Source organism: Anas acuta, chromosome 5 (assembly GCF_963932015.1).
Source record: "Anas acuta chromosome 5, bAnaAcu1.1, whole genome shotgun sequence".
NCBI classification, from domain to species: Eukaryota; Metazoa; Chordata; class Aves; order Anseriformes; family Anatidae; genus Anas; species Anas acuta.
The window spans coordinates 61,883,599-61,910,037 of NC_088983.1; the positions used below are offsets into that span (position 1 = coordinate 61,883,599).

The 26,439-nt window shown below is 47.9% G+C and overlaps 1 protein-coding gene across 5 annotated transcripts in view; it reads right to left on the minus strand.

The window, feature by feature from the left end:
* Positions 1-7,664: 7,664 nt before the first annotated feature.
* Positions 7,665-26,439, minus strand: part of LMO1 (LIM domain only 1) — a 64,895-nt gene continuing 46,120 nt past the window's right edge. For all 5 annotated transcript variants that reach the window (XM_068685245.1, XM_068685244.1, XM_068685243.1 and 2 more), the window contains 3 exons: positions 22,292-22,505; positions 12,245-12,370; positions 7,665-8,112 (listed from right to left, as the gene is read on the minus strand). In XM_068685245.1, coding sequence (XP_068541346.1) covers positions 8,007-8,112; positions 12,245-12,370; positions 22,292-22,505 — 446 coding nt within the window. In that variant the 3' untranslated portion in view covers positions 7,665-8,006. The remainder of the gene's footprint in view (positions 8,113-12,244; positions 12,371-22,291; positions 22,506-26,439) is intronic.

Sequence of the window (26,439 nt, forward strand, 5' to 3'; positions counted from 1 at the left end):
GCCCTTCAGAGCTGTCGCCAAAGCACAGGTTGCTGGAGGTTGGAAAAACCACCGTGGAGACATAGACAACACCGGGGACACACCATGCTGCTCCAGCCCATGGGCTTGGTGTGGATAAGCCATGTCCCTGTAGTGGGCCAGGACTTGTAGACAATGAAAAAAAATAAAAAGGTTTCAGTAGATTAAAAAGGTGCCAAAAACTTTATATAACCATCTTCCAAAGTGAAACAAGGACTGTTGAGCGTCCACTCCCCAGGCTGGGAGAGACTCGGGAGCTCAAATGGTATTTCACCCAGGTCGCTGGCACTGATCCTGTCTGCTCCAAATTTCTCTGGTACTCACACAGTGGGTGCACGAGGCAGGGCTCGGGCACCAGGACTCCCTCTGCCTGGAGACTGCAAACTTGCTCGCCTCCGCTGGGAGTGGAATATATGAGGATTTATACGATGGAAGAAAAAAGATAAAATGTGAGAGGAAATGGCCCAGAAATGCTGAAATAGAAATGAAGGACTGAAATAATCTACCCATACTTTATGCGGTGGCATAGATATAAGAAATACTATTTATTTTTTATTTTTTTTTTATTGAGAATCCTTTTTCTTCCCAAGAAAATTGTTTATGCAGAATCTCCTGAGAAGCTTCATTTTTTATTTATATATCCATATATATGAGTGGTGGTAATTTGAAGCCCTCCAAACAATCACCTGTAAATTATAATCTTTCTAAGCAGCAATATATATCCATGAGTCAGTCCCAGGACACTGAAGCTGTACATGAAAAGGGCTATTTATGTCACTGGAGGCACAGAAGGAAAATTTCTTGGTTTTATACGAAAATTTCTTATTAGCATGTATAGTTAATTAGGTAAAGAAAAGCGGGGCCCTTCAAAAGACCTGGGATGACTAAAAGTTAATCTGCGGAACTGCTGAGCAGCGTGATTTAGCATGGCAGCGATACCTATGTCTGTCCCTGCTGCCAAGGGCACAGATTTATCCGCTGCACAGTGCTGAACAAAACTCCAGGTATTTCTTTCTCTGCACACACGCGTCTAGATGCAGACGTGCAGAGGCGCTGCTTATGGGAGCTGGGTGGCAGCAGCAAGAAAGCTGTGCAGAATCCAAGGGAGAGACGAGGTGATGGGGAGGGTGGCTGCAGGGCAGGACAGAGGGAACAGCCCCCCTGCTCCCAAACGCCCTGCAGCTGTGGCGGGGACATCGCCATCTCGGCAGGTGTATGTCGCTCATCACAGCTCCCTGCCTGTCCAGGTTTGGCCCCTGTTTTGGGACAGGGTTTGCATCAACGGGCAGCGTTGACTCCTGCTGACTGTGCTCAGAGCAGTGTGCAAGGAGAGACAGCAGCAGCTCACACCAAGGCATCGCTATACTTGCGACTTTCTTATGGCCCTTATCTAACCACAGCATTTATCTTCCTCTAATTGCAGTGCTCTGGGGCTTGGGGAAGGCGGCCGGCAGGAGTGCAGCTCAACCACACTGCCAGCAATAAGGGCTTTGCCTTTCCAGGGCCTTGCCATCAGAAGTGCTGTCCCAAAGCTTGTACCCAATCCTGCCCTACAGACCTCAAACCTTTCCTGTCGTACCCCTACACACATGCTGTTGGGGGCTGCGAGGTGGCACCTGCCCAGGAGCACTGTCAGGACATGGCAAGCCATGCAGAGGTGACTCACAGCCTGCTTCGGTCTTGATCCTGGGGCCTCTGTCCCACACTGCTCGCCAAAACCAGAGCAGAGCCACTGTGTCCCAGTCTTGGGGGAATTACAGCCAAAAAAGGGTCTCTTGCTGCCATAGTGCAGGGAGCAGGAAACACCATCAAGGCTGAGAGGCTTCGATAGCTCAGAGGCTTTTGATCTGGCAGTAACCCCTTTGCACAGAGCAAATTAGAGCAGGTTTTGGGGAAGGGATATTTGGTGAACTGATTTATTTATTTTATATTCTTAGAAAGGGCTGGGTGCTTGAGCTGCCCCGTGAGTGCTGCGTTCCCGGCCACTTGCTTCCAGGGGCTCGATGTCCTCTGGCTCCCCCCAAGTCCCAACAGTGATGAATTTTAAGCTAAAAGGCCAACAAAATTTATTGTCCCCCATTACTCTAATACAATACAATTTATTTTTAAACAGCTTCTCTCAGGCAAAAGCATGGCGAAGTGATTCACAACAAATTACAGCCTCCGCATGCAAATCCGAGCAGTTCATATCCAGCAAGTTTATAGCAGTGAGGGTCGTCCCGCTGGCTGCCGTGCAGCTCAGCACGTGTAATTACCCGCAGAAGGGGCTAATTAGGCTTTGCCGGCAGTCGGGACAGGGTAAATATGGGGAACAAGCACAGGCAGACCCATAGGGGAGACCAGTGGGGGTTAGGGACACAAACCAGAGAAGAGGTTGAGCAAATCACACTGGATAAAGATGGTCAAATGTTTGGGAGGTGAGGGGGAAGTGCAGGGACTGGTAAGGTGGGGAAGATGCCCTGTGACCCCCATACCTGATCTCTGCCCCTCAACTGTGCACTGCAAGGCAAAACCAAGCCCGCATCCCCTGTGTGGGGCACTGCAAAACTGGGGTGGTCCCAAAGGGGCTGCGGGGAGCAATGCTCTTGGGAAACACCCTCCCGAGATGTTATTTCAAGTCAGACACCCCCACAGGCAAAGCATCCCCCAAGGTTAATTGTGTAAAAGTTGCCTTGCATGCCTTGACTTCTTTTTTTTTTTTTTCTTTCTCAAAAAGAAACAGCCAGCTTGTGCCGTGTGAGAAATAATTTTTTCCTTCTGATTTTTTCTCATTGTCTGTTGAACATTTATAAAGTGAAGAAGCCAGCGGCAAAGTATGTCAGAATTGTCTGTTAAGGGGTTAACATTTGTAAGATGAATGCTGTAAGAACTTTTTTTTTTTAATTAAAAAATATATTTCTAGAGCAAAAACACAAGCAATAAAGAGTGTTTGCCTGTTGGGAGGCTTGTTTTGTAATGCGGTATGAATAACCAGCTGACAATCCAGTTTTGTGTTTTCTCTTCGTATGGCCAATGGCCAAGAGCCAGCCAACTTTATTGTCCTTGAAATGTCATGATTTTGAGTATGCACAGAATCCTTAACTGCCCAAATTACTGCATAACATTCCTTTTTATTATATGGCAACAATGTGATCCTGGGCTCAAAGACTTACTAGTTAAGAAGATTATGTGTTTTCCTTTTTCTGTTTTGTTAAAGTGCCAAGTCTTGCATTTTTGGCATCTTCTAAAGAATAAAATGTCTTCTGAAATATTCTCTCGGAGCACAGAAGTTACCTCAGAGGAGCTCAGAAATACAGGGCTTTTCAATACTTTCTCATTTACTCAGAAGTTCAGACGCATTTCTTTTCCTCAAAAGCTTCCAATTTTTGCCTCTTTGTGTGTATTGACAGAAAAAAAAAAAAAAAGAAAAAGAAAAGATTGTCCTTCATAACTTTGCATTGCTTTACTTCACCACTAATTTATTTATTTTTCATCCCCTCTCTCATTTTTTTTTTTACTTTTCCCCCTTCCCAAGTGCTGGTGAGCCAGAGCCCGTGTGGGATCCCTTGTCCATGCTTGGCATCGCCATGGCCCTGTCCAATGGCCGTGGTCCCACCACGCCAACTGGCACCAGTGAGCATGGGTGGATGGGTGGGAGCCTCCACGGCACCGGGTCCCCTTCCCAGAGCTGTCGCTGCAGCCCATCTCCTCCAGCAGCTTGCTTTGTCACCGGGAACGAGGGCTTCTAAATATGTTTTCACCAGCTGACATTTAAGTATGAATAAACAAGTGTTACGCACGCACTAAATATTCATGTTTTACAACACAGCCATTACACCAAGGAATTATTTATGAAGCTGCTGTTCCCCAGTGGGGTGAGGTTACGCAGCAGCCCGCGGGCCGGCTGGAGCCGCCGCAGCCCAGCAGGCATTTTGGCATTTCTTCTGGGAAAAGGCTGGGGTTCTCCAGAGCCTCCTCTAGGGCCCACGGGCAGGGCACCCTGCTTTGAAGGATGCTGTGTCCTGGCCCTTTGTGTGCCCGTCTGCACTCCTGTGAGACCTCTCCCCCCACAGGACAAAACAATATTAAGAAATAAGAGTAAGAAGAAGAAAGTTATGGCAAAGGCGTGCTCTTTCCAGAAAAAACACAGCACAAGCAGAGGCATCCCACCATGGCTTTTGCCTTCAGTTAAATTTCGGCACTGACAGGAACACAGGAGGACCTGAGTGTTGAGCATCACCAGGGCATCGATCTGTCAGTGGGGGCAGCCCCATGGTCTGGCCTTGGAGGGTGGAAACCCATTTCTGAGCTTTTTCCCATTCACACCCTAATATCTATACTGCTGATGAAGGCTGGGGATAGACACTCATGGAAAGCACACAGAAAAATGTTTTATGCGGTGAAAAAGCAGGGAGAGACAGCCCTTGGGGCAGGCCCCAAGGGACCAAGCACTTTGCCTGCTTCTGTGCTGAAGGCAGACCCGAGGCAGCTGCCCAGCCAGGCCATCTTTAAACAGCGAGGTTTTTGTGAAATATCAGCTCCTGCGGTTCCTGCCGGGGTGCCAAGACCTTCAGAGACCAGCCCTAAGCAGCCCCCCCCACACCACACAGACACGAGGGGCAGCAGGTGCTGGGGGTCCCTGGGGAGGATCCCCTGTCAGGCACCACATGGGGCTGCAGCCACAAGGAGGGCTTGGCCCCCTGATCCCCGGGGACAGCAGGAGGGCTGGGGGATAAAACGGGAGGCAGATGGAATGGGGACAAGCAGCAGCACCCTGCTGCCATCCCTGTGCCTGCAGAGGGGCCGGGGAAGCTGCTCGTGGCAGAGGGGCCCACTGCTGGCCCTATGTCTGCTGCTCTCCGTGCTGAAGCCATTTACTGTACGGGTGGGCCACTGGGGAAAACCACTGTCTACGGCTCAGCTACATTACTGGAAGAGCAGCAACTGTGTTTGTGCTGCTCTGATTGTTGCATTTCCAGGACCTGCTGTATGGTTTTTGAAACACTCCCTCATACAGCACAGGCCTGTCTCACGCAGAGCGTGGCACGAGCAAACGCTGCTTGGCGTTGGGACACACAGCCTGTAAGGCCGTAAAAGAGGGCCGAAATGCAAATACAGTGTTTCTTGTGAGGTAAATTAAGCTAACAACGTGGTAACAAAGCGCTGTTAATATTAGATTAACTTGTTTGGCAAGATGTGAAATCGGGGGAGCTGAATTGTTGATAGCCGAGCGTTCAATAACGCTAATGCTGTTCAGGGAAGTATGACATCCCTCTGAAGTACAGAGGCATGCACAAAAAAAATTAAGACTGGAGGAAGAGCCAGAATCAGTACAGCAATTACACCAGCATTAAAGATGAATAGAGAAGAGGGTTGAGATTTTTGATTGCCTTTAAATACTGGCTTGTTTTAATCTTAAAATCAGACTGTGCTGTGATCAGCCATTAGGCCTAACTGAAAAAGAGAGACGGAGAAAAAGATCCCAGATTCCAACATTTGCAGTAGGGACATAAGATACCTCTTTGATCTGAGATAAGGAGGCAAATGGCAGATAATTCAGAAGTTAGAGCCAGCTGCGTGCGCTCCGGGACGACTTTGGAGTGACGGAGGCTTGGGCAGAGGGCTCACCCGCAGCTGCAACGTGGGGACCGAGGCAAAAGCTTTAATGTCACAGTGTATGCCAGTGGTCACTAAACTGATTAAGCAGTGGTTATCTTTAGCAGTAAAAAGGCGATCTGCTAATACTAAATGATTAGGGTCTAAAATGCCATTTACTCTGCTCTGATTCCTTGAATGAATATTTATGCCAAGTGATGACTCTAACACCATCAAAAGGTTTTCCTGCTCTGTTCTTTAGAGTGGAAGTGATTATTCAACAGCAGGTCTGCACTCCAGCACTTGTTTCTATTAAGCAAATTTGCAGTGTTCAGACAAGAAAAAAAAAAAATCACGATTGCATCACCCTCCTGGGATTTTTATTTTTAAAGAACTTGTACTTCCAACACTCCCAAGGGCACACGCTGCCGGAGGTGGGCTGTGTCCGCGGCACAGACACGGGAGAGGGTGACACAGCTGCTGCACAATTTCTGCCTTGCATTTTGTGTGAACCCACCCAGGATTTAGCCAAAACTTGGGGTCTAGGAGGGGCTGGGGAAAGGTGCCTGCTCCGCTCCCTGCTCCTGTTTTTGCTTTATGGCAAAGAAAAAAAAAACATGTTATCCTTAACATTATGACCATGAAAACTGTGCCTGGAGCAGTTTTGACCAGCAAGCTGTAGATCCCCTTACTTTGATCTTAAAGCTTTGCCACTATGCTGTCAATAAAATAAAAATTTCAGTGGGAAAAAAAGTCCAGGGAGGAAATACTCTCAAAGAAAATGCCTTCACTTTGCTTATGTGCTTGCTGTGTCAATGCCAGCCAGAATCACAGCCCCTTGGGTTGCTGGATGACATCCCAGCCAGCCCAGGTCCATCTGGGGACTTGTGGATGTACCAAGGCCCTGCTCACACACACCAGGACCATATGCACTCATCCAGTGGCTCAGAATTGGGATTTCCTGCTTATGTGACCCCCTTCTCCAGCAGGTGCCTGGCTTTGGGATAATGTCGCTGTGCCTCTTCCAGCTGTGTGAGGGAAATGTGGCAGCTGAGGAGCTGTTAGCCAGCATTAGGGTGCGCAGGTGGCGAGGGGCCGGCAGGCTGCTCCCAGCAGGGTGCTCGAGCCCTGGGCACCCGGCTGCTGCTTCCACTGCGGCCCCGGCATGGCCAGCCGTGGAAACCTCTGCATGAAGAGGGCTCGCTCAGCTCTCTGTTGGTGTCTATTTATTTGAGGGAAGGGGGAAAACACGAAGAAGAAGCAAGACAACAACGTGGATGGGATTGCAGCCACATTTTACAGCTCCTGGTGCACTGCACTGAAGTGACACTTGCCGTACGAAGAAATTTGTTTGGTATAGCCCAGGGCCCTGCACACGAGCTGCATAACCTTGAAAATCACTGCACAAAGCATCGCAGCAGGAACACAGGTCAGAGCTTTTCTGCGGGAGATGTTTCCAAGCTGCCCGCTTTTGTTCGGCCTGAGGTCAAGGCCTCCAGCAGGGAGTAAGCGAGGAGTGCTGCGGGGCAGGGGATGCCGCAGCCGTGCCAGGCTGCGTTCAGCCTGGACATCAGCCCTGGGACAGACCTGGACAAGCATTGCCCCACAGGAAAACCTCCCTGCACGTCCAAGCCTTGAAATCATCGTTCTGCTCAATCCCTAGGGAACAGCTAGGCCTGGGGGAGCCTGAGGCCAAAGTAGGCCCGTGAGGGCCTTCCCACTGGAGGTGCCCTGCCCAACTCCGTGCGGCTCAGCCCTAAATCAGCATTTGGTCCTTGTCTGCTTGGGCTCCAACAAGTGGCACTGACTGCTCCCCACAGCCACCACCCCCACGGGGCTCCCTCCCTCCTGTGATGTAGCACGGCAGCATTTTGGAGGAGTCTCGGTGTGGCTCACACTGCAAGGTTTAACCTCGCAGCAGGGACTCGTCCCGCAGATCAGCTGTGCAAACTCCTGCCTCTGCTGCTACGCACACAAGTCCCAGGGATACGTGTTATGTATTTACAGAAGTGTGCTCACCACCAGGCACGGGAAATAAAGGTTCCCACCGCATGAACAAACCACAGCTAAGATGACCAGCAAACATTCATAGTTTTTAATTCACACCAGTAATAAAATTGCATTACATTTTTCATAAAATAAATGTTCCAGTTTATATACAGAAAACAGACTGTACAGAGCCCTCCCCCAGACCCCAAAAACTCACAAACATACAGGCAATGCAGTGCTCAGCTAAGCAGGCACAACTGTACATCTAAAATTGTAACTGCTTTGTGTTGGGGGGGAAAAGTACTACAATGTATATAGTCCTCTCTGGACCAAGAATTAAAAAAATATTGCAGGCAAGCTGACAGACGCCTCGCTGCTGGTGCGGCCGAGCGTCCATCCACAGTGCTCCAGCGAAGCAGGGTTTGTTATTGAACCTGGGACTCGAAGCTCCCGTTCAGCTGCCCTTCCTCATAGTCCATCTGACACAAGATCATGTTGTTCTTCAGGAAAAATTTGTCTCCCACACAGAATCTGGAACACAAAAAGAATCAACCCGTCTCAGTATGAACAGGATTTTTTTTTTTTTTTTGAACCAGGTGATTTTATTACAGAAGAAAAAGAAACAAAGGTTTAACTTGTCCAGCAAAAGACACCCCATTATAATAGCAAAGGTAACACCTTGCCTTTGCTGCACCCACGGGCTAGAGCAGAGGATACCTGAGGCAGTTTGGGGCCAAAGACAGGGGGAGGAGGCCAGGAACAGCTGAGAAGATGCCTGCAGATGGGAGGTTTTAGGAAATCAAGCAGGTGATATCTTACGCAGAGCCTATGTGAAGCTTGTGCTGGTATCCATATTTTCACAGCTCCCTCAGGTGAGGCAGTATTTACACTAATTTCAAGGCAAGGACTGGCTATTAAGTCCTTCCTCACCCCCTTGTGTACAGTGCTGAACAATAAATAGAAATTTCCTGATAGCTGGACTCCTAACCTTTATCTTCATTGAGCGAAGGGCACTGCTCTCTATATACCATGTAAATTGTTCTGTTTGTATTGAGGTTGACAGAGAGGCTTGTGATATTTAACAATTTTATTTGACCATTAAGGTCAAAAAAGTTCCACATATAGTATCTGAGAGGTATAAATTGACAGCCCATAGCTTTTTCACCCTGTCTGCTTGCTCTGGAATTAGAAGCTAATCTTTTCTTCTTAAGATAACACACAATGCCCTTCGAGCCCAATCCAGGGGCTGTTTTTTGCCCACCATGCTGACAGGATGATGGCCGGACAGAGCACAGTGCGACCTCAAACGCCGCATCCCGTAACCCACAGCCTCGCGCCGGAGGGCAGCTGATCCCACAGGGACACCCCGCTGCAGGGCCAAGAGTTTAGGGGGTGCTGAAGGAAGATCGGGGGAGATGATCCTGGCCTCAGAGGATTTAGAGGACCTCAAATTCCTGCTTGCTCTTAGGCAGAGCTCTGGCAGGGACATTGCTAGCTCCTTGTCTAAAACACTTTCTAGATTTGTAACCCAGCTTCCTATGGGCAAAACATCTCCACAGAAGTGCATGTTCTGTGCTACAAGAGCAGGAGTGGTCATTTTAGAGCTCCTTCAAATGTCTGACATGAGGACAAGATGCAGATAAGATGACTCATTTGCCAACAGTACAAAGAGAAGTGGGAACCATGATTTCACTGGAGACCTACCTTCTTCCCACTGTGGCATGTGCTTTAGTAGTTCTGAAGTTCATCTATTTATCTGTATTAAAAAGCTCAAAATGAATCTCACTTTAAATTAACAACTTTTAAGCTAAAAATTGTATTGTGCACACACTCCAGAAAACCACATTCCCCACCAGCAGTTTACTCACTCTAATTAACACCACAGCAGCTTGCGTTCCGCTGCTTGTCGTTACCCGAAGTACAATATAAATCTCCAGGAAGAGAAACACAAAAATGGCTTGTCCCCAGCATCATCACCAGCTGCCTCATGTCAACCCTGGCTTGGGTCTGAAGGAGCAAGAGAAGCTGGAAGACTAGGGAGCTGGAGTACGTACGTGTGGGAGCACTGAAACACACAGCAAGGGGCACCCAGAGACCCCCTGACAGTTTGGGAGAAGGGCTTCATTCACAGGAAAGGAGACTTTGCCTCTTTGCACCTGCAGACCCAGTTTTGAAGCTAATGAAAACACTGCATGCTCTGTATAAATATTAGAGATTTTGCTGCGCTGGATTTAACACTCTGTACACAGCCTAGCTAATAAAGAAGGGTAAGCAAGCTGGAAGAGGACTACAGGAGAGAAGTCTTTACAATCAAATCTTTGCATAGCTGCAGAAATAGGCAGGGTCACTGATTCCAAACTAGCTTTGGCATCCACCTTTGCAGTTTTGACTCAGGTTTACTTAAGCCCACGATTCTGCTTCAGCGTGCAGTGTTGCTGTTACAGGAACACTTTCAGTCTGCCCTTTCGGGCCCAAATCTCTTGAGGATAAGTCATAAGTGTTTGTAGCTTTCAGATCTAAGCCAAAAATAACAACTTACACATAGCTCTATGCTGCCTACTCAGCACGTCTTTCAGGAAAGCTCAGCTTGCCCCAAACCGGGCAAATCCCTCGTGCACCAAAGAGCGACTGTCAGCCAGGTGGGACTGCCTGGGCCCTGCCAGTGGCAGCGTACGTGGGGTATGCGAGGGGCAGAGCAGGACTGCACCTTGCTCCGAGGGCAGTAACAGTGCCAGCAGCCTCAAAAGGCAGAGAGCTGCCTCCGAGCCTTTGTAGCAAGATGAAATTTCAGAGAAAACAGCTCCCATCCCGAAATGGAAACTAGGCCGTACCAAGCCTTTACGTGACAGGAGGTAGTGTAAAGCAGGGATGCGGTGACAAATCCTCGTCCTGCAGGCTCTCAGCACTGCCGTGCACACAGACCAGAGGGGCTGCTTGCCTCTGCTAGGAGGGATGCATGAGATGCCCCCTTCCTGGTGTCGGGGGGAGCCTGGGAGCAGCCCTCTCCTGCACTGGGGAAGGAAGCCTGAGCCTGAGGGCCGAGCTCAGCAGCACCGTGTAACGCTCCCAGTTCTGGAGAAAAACCTCCCAAAGCAGCAATTTCAGCTGCGTGAAGGAACAGCATCCTGGGGAGGGAACGGACCAGCTCTGCCTGCAGCCACATGCTGCTGACCAGCGACCACAGCCCTTGCAGAAGTGTGGCTGTGAGCAGCAAAACGAAGAGCGGGCAAGTGGTTCAGCGATGCTGCTGGCGAGCAGCGGCGGCCCAGGGCCAGGAGCCACTAGATGTCAGTGCCGCCTCGGCGCTGCCACCGCGCAGGGAAGCTGCCAATATTAATAGGAGAGTTTTCCACCTCCAGCAAACACCGCCTCTGTGCTCAATAATGTGATGGAGTACAACCACCGGAGCTGCAAACCGCTCCTCTAACGCTCCTCGTCCCTGCTCCGGCACGAAGCGGCGCGCTCCATTTATCCCAGCGACCAAAATCCCCATCAATGGACAGGGAAGAAGGACCAGGCTCCAGTTTGCATGGTCCCATCGGGTTAGTGGGAAAGGTGGAGGAGGTTTGTGTGGTATGGCATCCTGTAGAGCCATGTCATTGGAGGTCCTACTGTGGCTTTTGTTTTATGGCAAGCAAGTGGTAAATTTTTAAGTCAGGCTTTAACTTGACTTTCACAGAATAAAGGTCTCCATCCTCCCATGAGTTTCGCCATCTTTCGCCCCTTGCTGTCTCTCTCACGCCTTCACACAGGCCAAATCATTGCCTTCTAGTTTGATGTCGTTTAATCTTCCACCAGCGTAGAAGATGCACCCTGTGCCTTAAGCACAGCCTTCGGCTCCTGGGCAGGCACTATGGCTTGTCTAAATGAGCAGCAAGAACAGCAAGTGCTTTCGGTTCTGTCTATGACCAGGCTGTCTGTCTGTATCAAAAAGGGATACTGAATTACACCTGACTCCATGGGCTTCCCTGCTGCCTACAACCACCAACAAATAGGGCACTGGGATGATTTTTCACAGCCCTCCCAGATTCAGCTAGCTACAGATAAGTCCATGGGAAAATTTTGCATGCCGCCCATTGTTATACACTTTGACATGCATTTTCCACTGGGTTAAACCCAGCAGAAATACCCAAATCCCATTTAAAGTTGCACCAAGATCCCCCGTTAATTACACAGCAACTAAAGGGACTTGTTCCTAGTGCTGGAAAGGGCTTATCTAGAGTATTGCTCTCCTGCTTCTCCCTCTTTCTCCTTCTTCTCAGCCCTCCCCAGTTTTGAGGGTGCCAGAAACCTTATTTAAGCAAAATAAAATTAATCCGTTTGCCAGAGGACATCCATTCTCCATCAGCTGTGTTCTGCGAAGAGTGTGGCTGCTGAAAGGACGCTGAGGCAGTTTGTTTTATTCAGCAGCAGCTGTGCTGCGTACAACAGCATCCAGATCCGCAGTCTTTATGCCCCTCTCGCCCCCCCCCAGCTCCCACCAGCTCCGGGGGGATTTGCAGGAAAGGCCACAGGTACTCACACAGGCAGCCTATTGCGCCAACCTGCACCGTGCCAGCGGGCTGCGAGCCCCCGAAAGGTAGCGTGGGTCGTACATTTCCCTGTTTTGCAGGCAAAGGTATAAATTAGCTCATGTTTGTGTGTCTAATAACTGTGTCCTTACCGCTGGTTGCAGAGCTGACAGGCAAAGCAGTCCAAATGGTAAACATTATCTCTGGCCCTCATCACCATCTCAAAGGCAGGGATCAGTTTACTGCAGGCAGCGCAATTCCCGGTGGTACCAAAGAGCCTGCCAAAGAAGCACAATCATTAGAAGCCATTTTAATTAAATGGTGGAAGGACTAATTAAGTGTAATTAGCAGTATCAAATACTGTATTGCACCAATAAATAGAAGTTGCAGTCTCCATTTCGCTGACCAGCCAGTGTGCGGGAACTTGGGCTAAAACTGCCTGGTGAGCAGGCTCTGATTGTCAAGATGAAAACTTCATTTGCTTTGCAAGCCCAGGGCTAATTTGCTGTCTAATGGAGAACAGCATTAAACACTCGGTGTGCTATTTCGGGGCTCACAAAATTTCAGTCAAAACCTCTCTTTGCCCCCGGGGCTGGGGGAAGGTGCCCGGAGCTGCCCTTCCTCCTTGCCGTGGCCACGGGCTGGCGAGCTGTGGCACCCCTGGCCAGCAGCGCTGCCGGGGGGCTTGCCAAGAGCCTCGCTCACCTGCTGTTTAAGAGGCAAAAAACACAATTTCTCTAGCAACGAGCACCAGAGTGTTTGGCAAAGCATCTCAAGGAGGGCAAGCCCTCCTCCCTGGCTGTGTCCCCTCCTCTGTGTCCCTCCCGGGAGCCAGCTAAGCCCTTCCGCCGAGGCCCAGCCGGCGTGCTCAGCCGTTCCACTTCAGCTCCCTGGTGCTCGAGGACAGCCCTACAGCACTGGAGGCTTTGCCACTTTCATCTTGCCTTTCACTATCTGTCTCCCCAGATGTCTGCTGCTGTTACAGCTCCTGCCGGGGGACTCAGCCACGATGGCAGCATCCTTCCCACGGCCCCGATCTCCGAGGAGCTCCTGCAGGCCCCCATGTACGCCACCACCACGCGAAAGCCAGGCAAACCAGGCGGGGTGTGAATCAACAGGCCAAGAAAACCACGTTCCACCTGCATCTGTGGTCAATACACACATGGCCAGTTACTTGGCTTTGGAGATGACACGAGCTGTGCTCGTGCAAGGAGGTGTCTCCTGCTGCACGGCTGCGGCTCCGTGCGTGCAACGCGTCGCTGCCCACAGACAGCCCTGGGCTCGGGGCTCGTTTCAAGCCACTGGTTCTGGCTGATTCCACAACACACAGACGAGGAGCATCAGGAAAATCCATAACCAATTTCTAAACCTGCAATTTGCCAAGCTAATCAATACTAATTATTGCTGGCCAGTAATTGTGAACTAAACCACTCAGCAATGTTATAGAAACCTCCGCATAACTCTCCCGCCCTCGCCGTGCTGTGCCACCAAAGTTAGCTTGCTCCTGAGCTGGAGAAAAAGGCTCCCCTTATATTTCATGGGAGGTGGTACCAGCAGCCTTTCGCCCCACCCGCTGGGAAAAGCCCGAGACTTCCTCTGAAGAAGCAGCAGCATGTTTTCCCTGAAACAACAGGAACCGAACAGAAGCACTTGTGCTACAATGGGGCAGGAGAGAAAAACTGCAAAGGGAGCGCTCCAAAATCCTCCCCCAAGACTCCATCACAGGAGGGCTGAAAGGCAGAGGAAAGCCCCGGCATTCAGCACCCGCTCGCAAATCAAGCCCTGATGCAGCCATCCGCGTTCCCTCCCTCCCCCAGCGTAGCTGCGCCCTTGCACGAGTGCCTCCCTTCAGCAGAGCAACACCTGACAGCTTTGCTGCGGTTTTGCCGTTTTCCACAAAACCCGGTGTACGTTTTTAGAGTGCCCAAGTCACAGCAAACTCGGGAAAAAAAAAAAAAAAGAAAAAAGAAAAAAAAAAAAAGAGCCCAATACATTAGGCAGGGAAACTGGGAGGTTAATCCTAGATTTGCTCTGTGCCCAGCACTGCTACGCGCACAAGTATAAAATATCCATTATTCATTAGCATCACAGTTGTGTGGAGCTCAATCTAGATTAAACAAAATAAAGGGGCCCCAGACAGCACCATTTGCATTGTTAAGCAGGCGCTTTTCTTCAGCCTTCAAATAGGAGACTTTTCTAAATGGAAATGATGGGGAAATTTGGACAGATGTTCACTTAACTATTTAAACAGTTAGCTTAAGAAACATGAAAAATGTATTTGGCATCGTATTCACCTGTCTCCTTTCAGGGGGCTGGGGGTAAACCAATTGTTAAACAGCTTTGACTGTTTGCATAAGATCTGAAGCTTATGTTCTGTCCAGCTGAAATCGTGTTGCCTTCTAATGTCTACATAAATGTAGCTCCCAGCTAGCCCGTACGCTAACCTTTTTCTCTTCCATCAAGTTTCACAGCCCTCCATCCCCTGCCTTTCCCAGCCGATGAACATTTCGCACTTATCCTAGCACTTCCTAATTTTAATCTGCTTTTCAGGGAGTGACTTAGAGCCCTGTATATTCAGCATGCTTCTAAAAATATGCTGCAACTTGTAGCTCAGTGAACATGAAACAAATATTTTTTTTAATCTGCTCGAAGAAAAACAAAATGAACACGGACTTTTGCCTTTTTTCCTCGCCTGTAAAAAAAAAAAAATAAAATAAAAAATTGCCACCTCTGATACCTACTTACCCAGCAGCTACTTGAGCTGAAACTTTCTGAGGTGGGGAGCTTAACATTGCTGGAGGAGGGAGAGGAAGAAAATCCTCCGCCACAAGCCCCATCTGTGGTTAAATTTAAAATAACCCCACACGAGCACACTGATCTGCATTCTGTCCCCCAGACACCTTCGTAACAGATGCGATACTCTCACACACTCACGCACAGAAAGTTTAAGCGCATTAGAAAAATCTATCAGAAGATGCTCAGCATCTACTTACCAGCTTGGTGCCATTGGCATAAAAGAAGCTGGAAATACAGAAAGGGTTCGGTCTGGAGTTGTTTTGCTGCTTCTAAAAATACCATTTTTTTCAATCTTGCTTTTGAAGATAAAAGGCAACAATTTTTAAGCACAGATTTATTCCCCCTTATGTAACAAGGCAACCTAGCCAGCTTGTAAATAAGCACAGACTATGCAGATTTAAAATTTAACACAATTAAACTTTTACCCTGTGGTAGTAATTATGTTTAATGGCTCTTAGCCTGAACTTAACCATGTCTATTGTTGTCAGCCAGTCTAAAAGCAGGAGTTTGTCCAAGGACAATTTTCTGTAGTTTATAGGCACACTAAAAACCCTGCTACGCGCTGTTCTCATTGGCCATTGATGTCAGTGTGTATAGTAAAAATTAAAGCTAATTGGCATACAGCAGCAGCAGCGAATGCAAATGAATTAATGGGAAAAGAGGGGAGAGCTCTTGGAAGCGGTACGCAACTGTTGAAGGATGTTTTTTTACAGAAAGTCTTGTTTGGACTGAAGTATAGTCTTCTGCACAATGATCCAGACCTCATGAGCTCTGTGAATACGCCTCAAGTTAGTTCAAGTTATTAATTCAAGGTATACCCAAAGCCATCAGCACCCTGCAGGTCTGGGGGGAGAAGAGAATGGCAAAGGGTGCGTAGTGTAGGAAAATGGGTAGAAACTTCTTATAAAATGACATTAAATTTAGCACCTTTTTATTTTTTTTCCTGCTCAGACCAGAATGTGCAAGTTGGCTGAACTGAGAAACCAATTACCTATTTCTGTCATCACTACAAACAAGGAGCTGTGTTAGTCACTGGCTGCAAGGAGGGAATCCTCACTCCTCCTCCTCTCTGGCCTGGTGTCTGGCTAGCTTGTAGCTCTCAAGCAAGGAAGAAGAATCTTCCCTCTGCATAGAGTGAAAATTTTGGAGCCGTTGACTTCACTAAAGGAAGCAAAAAAAGAGGGACCGGGATAAGCACTTGTAAATAACGAATGGTACAGAACGGATGGGTTGTGAGGGTTTTTTTGTGTTGTTTTTTTAAACAATACTAGAACAAGACAAGTTCAAAATTAAACTGCTGAGTTGAGACTGATAATTCCCCAAAACAATAGGCTTTGTCAACAGTGAAAGCTGAGAATTATGAGTTGGAAAAGGAATAAACACTTATCTACAAATAAGTACCTACATTTTTTACATGCAAGTAGTTACCTGCACAACTATATTTCTCTATATTTATATACCCAATTATCTGGATATATAGGTTTTTGAAGAGGTACGGACCCCATGCTCATACCCTTTCTCCAGCTCGTAGGAAAAGCAGGTTTTCCCATACCCCTTTCCCTTCCTTCCCTGTTTATTCCCTGTTTATTTCCCTTCCTGCTGCTGTTTATTTCCTAGATCCATCAGGACCGCTTAGAACCAGGCTCGCTTCACCTACCTGGACCTCATTGCTACGGAAAGAAAGGATTTCCCCCTGTACTACTTGAAACAAGCCAACTCGCCTTACAGTGAGGATAGCTTTTACCAGCTTTCAATCAGAATTTTTCCTGTCTGAGCGTATTATAAATATACTGAGCTACAAATCTGGTTTGAGCAGAGTACCGAAGGTGCCAATAATTGCAGGGAAGCCTGAACATCACTTGAAAAGATGAAAAGGGGAAGCTTAAAAGCGACTTCAGACCTGAGGTTCCCAACTTCCCTGTAATCAGCATTCGTGTAATATTCAGAGAAAGCCTTCACGAGCGGCATTTCAGCAGGGTAAATACATCGTAGCTGGTGCACCCTCCTCTCCAGGAGGGCTGCAGTGGGAGGTCACATCAGCTGCAGGAAAGGAAATGCATTTTGATACTGATGAAGCTGGTCAGGCTGTCCTCTCATGATGCCTTCAAGTTCAGTCCAAAGGAATTTCCATCTTGCATGCCCAAGGGTTTGTCACTCCCAGACAGCGCAACGAGAGGACTTAAAACAAGGGCCCCTGGCTGGGTGACCACACTAGCTCTGAAATCACTGGGCATAAACTTCAAGGTTGCTCAAGGGCATGTGTTTTCAGTTGAAGAACTTGTACGAATGTTCACTTATTTTTACTCCTTTTGTCTCCTCCTCCATATTTTCTAGAGATACTTACAGCGGGGCAGGGGCTCTTATCACAGGTAGAAGTCCTGGTCTTCCTCTCCTGTCCCAGCCTAACTGTAGTGTAACTGATGCCACTGGCCTTACAACCCATCTTGGCTGCCTCTGCAACTGCTGAGCACTTGTCGAGCACCTCCTCTTAGGAGAGTTTGAGGACAGCAGTCAGAAAGCTGCAAGTTTGAAAGCACAAGAGGCATGGCAGCATTTCACAGCCGGGAAAAATACTCCACATAAGCCTTCCGCCTCACTGGGAGGTTGTGCAGGGAAAAAAAAAAAAGAAAAAAGAAAAAAGAAAAAAGCAAGAGAACAAAACATACGTTGCTTGTTTATCCTGAAAAGCACAGGCTGTGAGGAACTCCTGGACCAGATAGTATGAAGAAAAAAAATCTGTGTTTTAACATCACAAAGCACAGCAATGCTGCCAATGCCAAGCCACACTGTATTTTGAGCCTAATTAATCCTCCTTAATCTGTACAGATACCAAGTGTAGAAGTGAGGGTATCCTATGTAGCATGCAAGACGCTCCCTGTCACGATGCAAGAACAGCACTTCGATTTAGCAGCACTTGCAGGCTCTGAGCAGACACCATTTGTTCAGGCACGCTGCATTTCTGCCTCCCCTCCCACACTGAACGTGTCCCGTGAAAAGCAGGCAGTGCACACATGCACACCGCTTAAACAGACCAAAATCCAGTATCCAACAACTGGAAACCCCAGCTCTGGACAGGTGGCTCTTCTGGCCTCAGAGATGCCCATGGTGGCGTGCAGTAAAGGTGGAGTTAAAGCCCCCGAGATGCAAACAGCATCGCAGTGTGCCAGTGCCAGGGGCTGTTGGGGTGCCCAGGGCTGCTCTGCCTGCCCCAGGCACCAACACCACGCTCGGGTTGCAGCATCGAGCCGTGCTGAGTTTCCAACGCTGATCAAAAACCCGTGGGCAGCTGGGGAAAAGAATTTCTACAAAATCCACTGAGGACGACATCAGGACTTCGCAGAAAATCCTCTCTCTTACCAATTCACCATCATTTTTTAATGCAGATTTTGCACTTTCTTTAGAGTCTAATTAAAGCCCTGATCAATTTAAGCAATGGAAAACTTTCCCAACACCAGCACAGCAAACACGCCGCAGCAACTGCTCTGCCCCTGTCAAAGCGATCCTGACCCTCCTTTCCTCGTGTGAGGGCACCACACCGAGTAAAAAGGAAAAATTACCTTCTTCATCAACACATCACAGCAAAACTTACGTTGTCAGATCCTCCTGGGAAATCCCGGTGTGACACCCAAGCCGTGCCCGTGACCTGGAGCTGGGTGAATGTTTAATTACGTGCAGGAAGACGAACGCGACTCTGCTGCACGGGGGCTGCGAGGAGCCTCCTGAGCTGCTCCATCCCTTAAGCAGCCTCTCCAACAGCATTTGCTTATCAAAAATAATTAGAGGTAGAAATGCTGGAACTGTGATTATGAAACAAATGGTAAATCTATTTGCTCAGATGAAATGTATCGAAAGATACATCTTGACACAGCTGGAGACTGAGGTGATACCGCAAGGATAACAACTCGAGATCCAATTTCATCTTTCATGATTAAAAAATGAGCAAGAAAGCGTTTTATGAAATGTGAAGGTTAACAAATGTTCCTTCACAAGCAATGACGACAGTTTATCTTTCGAAACAAATGATCGGGCTGTGGTCTGCGAGCAGCTCCTGAAATACATTTGAAAGATTTTCAAAGATTTGCCCGCTGAGGACGACTGCGCACGGCGGCCAGCCCGAGGCGTTACCACCACCGCCACCACAGCTGGCTGCGACACGGAGGGCAGGAACCAGCTGCTCCCATCACAGCACCATGCCCCGTGCCGGTGACAGAAGCCCTGACATCTGCCCCCAACCCTGGTGGTGGCTGCAGAGGAGACCCCGAGCAGGGCAGGGGAAAGCACGTCGCAAAGCACATGTTCCCCAACGCCTTGATCAGGCGTTGGACTTCTGATATGAAAGATGCAGGTATTTGCAATTATGGCCTCAAAATCAACCTAGCTTTTAATTTTAGCTTCTCAAGTGATGGTTGACCTACTGAACATCAGCACGATATTTGACGCTGGCTTCATTTGAGGCATACAGAAGAAGTGGTCAACAATTCCTTGACTGTCCTCCAAGCACAGCACTCACTTCTTGATGCGAGTACAGCGTGAGGTACAAAACCTTATTTTTAGCAATGAATGCTGCTAAAATTTGGTGAGTAGAATAAACATCATGACTTTTTTAGCAAGGTAAAAAAGCTGTGGATAGAGACTCTAAAACTATATTAAAGGGAAGGAATTAAATATGATGGAAATGGGTAATTCTACAAGAAGAACAATTCAAATTACCAGGAGTGAACTGACAGAACAGAGGATGGTGGCAGCAACTTCAGTTCCTTCTATTAATAGAACTAATAGTTAAAATCAGGAGAGAAAGAAATACTATGCATAGAAGGCAACAGGAGATGTTTTAAAGTAAAAAAAATTTAAAAAAAAATCCTTTATGCTTCCATAAAACAGAGGGCTGTATGGCATTGCTCCTTATTGCTATTCTAGGACCCTGAGAGGGTTCCTTACCAGCAGGAGGACAGAACCCAGGAGTGCAGCAGAAACCCCCAAAGTGAGTATCAACCTGAATTTAATTAGCAAGAACACAAAACATCACAGCTGTGAAGCTGGCTGAACAGCTGAATGCCAGTTACCAGCTGCGTTACAGAACTTACGCTATTCCTTCCTACCCAACTCCAGGTCAAATTTCTTGGGTTATGACAATTACAGAGCACCTCCCAACAGCAACAGAAGTAAAATATTTCTATTGGTCAAAGGTGCTCTAAGAGACTATATTACTCATAATACCTAACGTTTCTTTAGCACGGAGAACGTCTAGCTCAGTTTTGCTCTTCGCAATTTAACAATTCTATGCAGATAGTAACAGACTCCCCCCCTCGGCTGGTCAGGGATTATTCTAACCCAACAAATAAAGGCAGAGGAGCCTACAAAACCCCTTTCAGGTCCAGGACAAGTTTGCTTCGAAGAGCCACTGCTGCTGTGACAGAAGCTGCATGGCCATGGTAAAACACTATCCTCAACTGTTGCCTTCCACATTTCACATCATGAATTGCCCTCTCTTCTCAAAGCTGGGATGTGGGCTGCTTCTTGGAGTCTGCAACTCCTGGCTTCTTTCCTACCTCTAAGCAAAGACTTGTCATGTGCCCCCCAAAGTTTTGTCATCTACGGCCCAATGAGAAGATCCCAGATTAAGCTTTTCTACCTCAAAGCAGTATTCTTGTGATAAACCACAGAAAGAAAGAGATGTTCCACAACTGCAGTGATAAAAAGTTCTTCCAAGTTTAACATCATCAATATTGCTCTCCTTTGGTAGTCTAACATGTCTGATTTGATGCTGCATGTTATTTTTGTTATGAAACTAACCCAAATATAAATCAATACAGTGTTCATTAAATGGATGGGTAGCTTGTAGGTCTCAAAAAGCAAATGTGAATGGGAATCACCACCCAGCTGATGAATTTCTAGTAGGGTTCTGCAGCGCAGGGAAGAACACTGAGTATCTGTCTTTCAGGTCAGAATAAAATTGTTGTTTTGTTTTAAAATTAAGTAATCAAGTGCACATATGACAAAGTCTAGAGAAATTATAAATGATAAAAAAGAGGAGGATGGCTGATGGAGAGACCTAGATTGTTTGGCAAGCTGGGTGCAAAAAAGGTATGTGTTTTAGGACCATCACACATAAAGAAACATTCCAGAAGCTAATGCAGCCTGTACTTTCTGGAAGAAATATTATTTCTAGAAGCAGCTCTTCTGAAAGACTGTGGGGGTTCCTGTGATTAGCAGTTAACACATTTCAACGGTGCGCAAAAATCCTTGTGTGGATAGGATGTTTTTGTACACTGCCTTGCTGAAAGGCAAGGTGGCAGCTCTCATATAGCAGCTATTAGACTTATTTCTTCTATTTGGCTCCATCTTGTTTAGAAAGAGAAACTTCCCTGTTTAAGTTTGCTCAGAAAACTTTTCTAAAGATTTTCAGGAATATGTTTTACACTGAAATACATGAAGTATCTGATCATTGGGACCAATCTAGCCACCACCTGCACACCACAAGGTCAGCCAGCAGTGTACCTCCCTTTCTGAAACCAGTGTGGTGGGTTTTGTTTTGCTTCAGGTGTGTTTGCTGGTTGAGGTTGCACAAGAAATACTGTCAGTGCTTTAGGAAAAAAAAAAAGAAAACAAACACTAGCTGGATATCAAGTACATCCTTCTAAAGGAAAAATAAAATAAAACTTGGAGTGTTTTACAGTGTGACCCTCATAAGAATGGTTGCATTAGGGCTGCTGCCTTACTAAAATTCATTTGTGCTTATCTACAGTATTTTGTGCAAAAACCCTATACACACTAGGCAAAAAATCCCATGTGTTGTTATGTATTGCAGACGCAGACTGTCAGGGTAGCTGTAACTCAGAGTTAGCATCGGTCTCTGCAGACTACCTCATGAACAAAAAATTTTTTGAAGTTGATCTGTAATTTTGGAGTGTTTTGCTCTGTTTACTTAGCAAAGAGACAAGAGCCCCATGGGAGGAACCTTGCTGAATATAAGCACTAAAAGTCTGTGTAAAAGTCAGCACTGAAAGAGAAAAGAAAAAGCTAAAGGTCTGGTCAGATCAAAGAATCATAGAATGTCAGTCGTAAAGGAGCACAAATAACATCATAGATATGCAAGAAGAATTAATGGCCTTAATTTTCTCAGCAAGCCCTTTTTGCTGTTTGTTGGTTCAGAATAACAGAGTGAAGCCACGCCATCCTCCTTCCATCTTGACCGAAAGATAGGATGACACCTCCCTGACTATACCAGGTATGTTGAGTGCAAACCAAAAGCCACGCTCAGACGGGGAAGGAACTCCAGCCTCTTCTGGGCAGGGCTGACCACGCACAAGTACACATTTTCACAGTAGGGGGCTAGAAAGACAAACAGCTGGCAGCAAACCGAGAGGCTTTGGGAAGAGCCCCCGGTACATTCCTCTATTTACCTCAGGTAATCTCTGCGGCAAAGAATGAGATTTGCTTTTGTGTAAAGAGTTGATCCAACCTCTCCAAGACGACAGTCGCAGCAGGCACACTTCAGACAGTCTTCGTGCCAATACTTATCCAGGGCCTTCAGCAGGTACCGGTCCTTGATCTTCCTGTTGCAGCCAGCACAGCCCTTCTGCTTCCCTTTGGGTTGCACGGATAACATCGGCACACCTGCAACACCAACACAGCAGGCACGTTAGACAATACCCAAACAGCTCAAAGAGGCTGCCTGCATTCGGGGCAGCGCCGTGAGCTGGAGCAAACACATCTGTGAGCAAACACGGCCGTGGCCTTCGTTACAAGGATCTCCCATTGCAGGAAGCCGAAGGCCAAAGGAAGGTAAATGTAGGCTTCGTTTGCTGTTGCGGGGTAGGCAGGAACTTGCAGGAACACACTTCTTTCCTAAGGGTAGGACTGACACAAAAGCACCAGACTTTTTTTAATTAACATTTCTGCAGCAGAATAAACTGGCAGCCATTTCAACACTTTTTCCCCCTCATTAGTAGTACCCTTGCGCTGTTAATTACCGGCCACAGGCAATTACAAAGATCAGAAGGGACGCCAGTGCGTACACCCCAGCCCAACAGCTTGTCCAGATCAAGCTGGGGGGGGTGCGTGTGGGTGTACAAGATGGGGTATGCTGCTGGTTTCCCTCCTTTGTAAACCCCACTGGCCACAGAGGCCCCACTGAAGGCTAGAGCCATCCCTGGGCTGCTCTAAAATCGATGCTACTCAAAATCTCTGGACTGCTGAGAATACCCCAACCAGAGGCTCCCGGCCAGCCGTGAAGCCACCCTGCTTTGGGAGCATCAAGGCAGTGCCTCCCACCTCCTCTTGTACCCCTGGAGCAGGCAGTGAGAAGCCAGGCCTCTTCTGCCCTCCAGAAATCCCTGCTGGGGCTGCAAAGCAAGCACGAGCAAGGCGAGAGGTGGTGACAGGATACTCAAGTTCCCGAGCCGGAGAAGGGCCCTGGCTAGAGCAGCAGGGGTCACTGGTTGTATACCCTTACCCAAAGTTAAGCCACCATCTCTGTAGCAAGTTGGATGTCCCAGAAAGTAGCAGCTTTATAATGGAATTACGAACAGCCCCTTACCCTGAGTGGAACAAGTCAGTGCCACTGCAATAAGTGACATTTGCTGCTTGTCGTAGAAACCAGGGTGACCCGGTGGTGGCTAATGCTCAGCACATGTAAAACCTACCACTCATACAGCAATAATTGCTTTGTCAGAGCTGCAAGCAGATGACAATAGCACTTAAGACACCTCTACACAAACAGCGAGGTATTGATCCATCTGCTATCAAAGTGGTCTCAGCAGCACGGAGACAGGTCAAGTAACATTCAAAAACTCTTAAGACTTAAAGAGCCCTCCTGCTTTGCTGCAGCATGCTCTGCGACGCTGGCAAAGTCAATACTCGCAAACTTTTATTGCATATTTGCCACTGGCATCAAAAGAATTACGTGAAAACTTAAGCCTGTTTTTGACTACCACACATGCAGCCCAGAATGGCCACTCAATGCTGGTTCTGCCAGAGGTCCCAAGAGAAATTCCACACATACAGCCACGGAGAAATATACTTTTGGGACAGAGGGAAAGACGGGGAAGTCTGAGAAATGCGATACGCAGCACATCATGAGAAAAGGCTGCCTTATTCTGAGATGCGGAACGGCACAAACACAAATTCGCATTTGAGAGCTGTGTAAGGTTAGCACCAGTGATGAATGAAAATAGTTAGCACTTACGAAAACTAAGACCTAGAGATAAGAATTGTGTTTTTAGATGGGAGCCCTGGACACCAGGGAGTCATTACCCACCCCCAAAAGCTGGCTCTCTGAATACGAGCTGCATACCCTCACACGCAGCAGAGGGCTTGTTAGAAGTGGTGTCTTCGTGCCATTCTGCTTGCAGGCTTCGTTTCGTTAATTGGGGGTTCCTGCATCTGGAGATGCTGCAGGTTTCAAAATGCAGCTTCTGGATACCCCTCAGATCCCCTCGCACGAGAAGTGCTGCTTAGATGGGGTCTGAGGCCATCTGTGCAACTCAGAACACGTCTTCAGCCTGACAGCACCTCCCAGGCCCCTCAGAACCCGCGTGTCGTACCCCTGGATTTCCAGCTGCCTTCACCCGGATCGAGCGGTCCCTTGAGACCAGGGCAGCCATGTGGGGCTGAAACCCTGTCCGGACCATTACAAGAGTGTGGTTTGCTCATCGCAGCGGGTTTCCCAAGCGGTAAGCAGGCCTGGAGACAGCAGCAGCGCACGGCCACGGCCTGGCTGCGTGGTGGCGGTTCTTCCCTCAGCGGCCCTGGCTGCCCTCCCTCCCTGCTGCCGCCTCAGTTCCCTGCCATTGCAAGTACACCATTGTCTTAGGAGAGGCTTTTGCGAAGAAGGGGAATGTAACACTTTGATTTTCTTCTAATAACTAGCAAAGGAACAGATATATATATTTTTAAACAGTACCTTAAGCAAGGAAAAAAGCTATGTATTTGGTCAGTGTTCAGCAGGGGGCTTTCTAATGAAAAAAGGTACCATTTCAGAGATCATATGATGTTCAAAGCTGCTATTCCCACTCAGATAATAACGAGCAAGGTCAGCCTCTGCTGGTCAGGTTCAGTGTTTTGAAATTACATTTTGGTCTGTGAGGCTTCCCTCCGACATCCAGGCAGCCGGTCTGCACGGAGCGCACACACCGCTACAGAAAGTTGCAGCTGCAATTAGCTGGTGAGTTGACACAGCAGGCAAGGCGTGAAACAAAATTTCAAAAACTGCCAAACTTGATCAGCACGGGTTCCTCGCAGGCTTGCCGTGTCATTTGCAAGCAACAAGAGAGCAGCATCTCAAAAGCTTAACCCCTTTCGCAGTCGGAGGCTTGCACAGAGAGGACGCAGCCAGCACCAAGCCCCAGTTTCCTCCTCCTGCCTCCCTTCCAGCAATCCCCAAACAAGCCAGGCCTTGCAGGCAGAAGCTGCCTGCAGAGCTGCTCTTCCTTTTTGGAAATTTCCCCACTGCAAAACTGCGATGCTGCCTCATTTCCCCATGTAGATTTTTCCCCCCAACATTTAGCAAAAAATACCAAGCTGCCTCATTCGTTTTGATCAGGGGCATGGTGTCTGTGTGTCAAGAAGGAAAGGGGTCACCGTAGACAACTTCCATGTGTACCCTATGAGCGAGGACAAGGCAACAAAAAGTGGCAGTGCAGAGCGAGGCAAATTAACAGCTGGCCACTCACCTGTTTAAATACATGATCACAAAGGGAACGCAGATTGACCACAAAATCCTGAAAGTACCATCCACTTCCCTGCCCTCTCCTGTTGCTAGCCATCCATTGCTATCTTTTCTTAGCAGTGGCAGATGAAGCCTTTCTATTTTTGGCTACCTACACTCCCTTCCTTGCCCTTTACAACTTAATAGACTTGCTGCTGGTAAATACAAAACAAAACCTGTTCTGAGTGCTCAGAGCTCCAATGCACATTAAAAAATTATAGACACCACCTCTGGACATACTGAAATTTATGGCTGTGTCTAAAGAGGCTGTTATTGTAGTGAGTAATCTAAACTTTACCTCTATTCACAGCCGGGCAAACCAGCTTTAATCAGCCCGTATCTTCTCAGTCGGGGTCCTTCTGTAAAATTATTCCGCTGGCTTTGTAACACAAGTGTCCACTAAGTAGACCTCTAAATTTTTCTAGCCCATTTCATTGATATTTCTATTCAACGTGGCAATCAGCTGCAGTTCCTCTAAGGGCACTGCTCATAAAGCCTCGTTTCTAAGACAGCCCCGAAACTTTTTATAGATGGTAGACCTTTTAAATAACAGTTATCTGCAATGGTCCTATGGCATACGTCTCCACAGCGCTCTGGTCTGCAAGAGAGCTACTGGTCCCTTCTGAAAGCATGGAAGTTCACCACCTAATTTCTTTAATGCAGCTCTAAAGGTTAATTGGTCTGAAAGAGTAATGTGGGACTGCTGGCTAATGATATATGCCTCAAGGCTTTGCAGCTCTCCTGGATTTTCTGCGGCGAAGTCCAGTGCATGCAGCACAGGTGATACCACCAGGACGTCGCAGCCCCCCTGCAGCTCCCCGCAGCCCCTCTGCCACGCGAGCC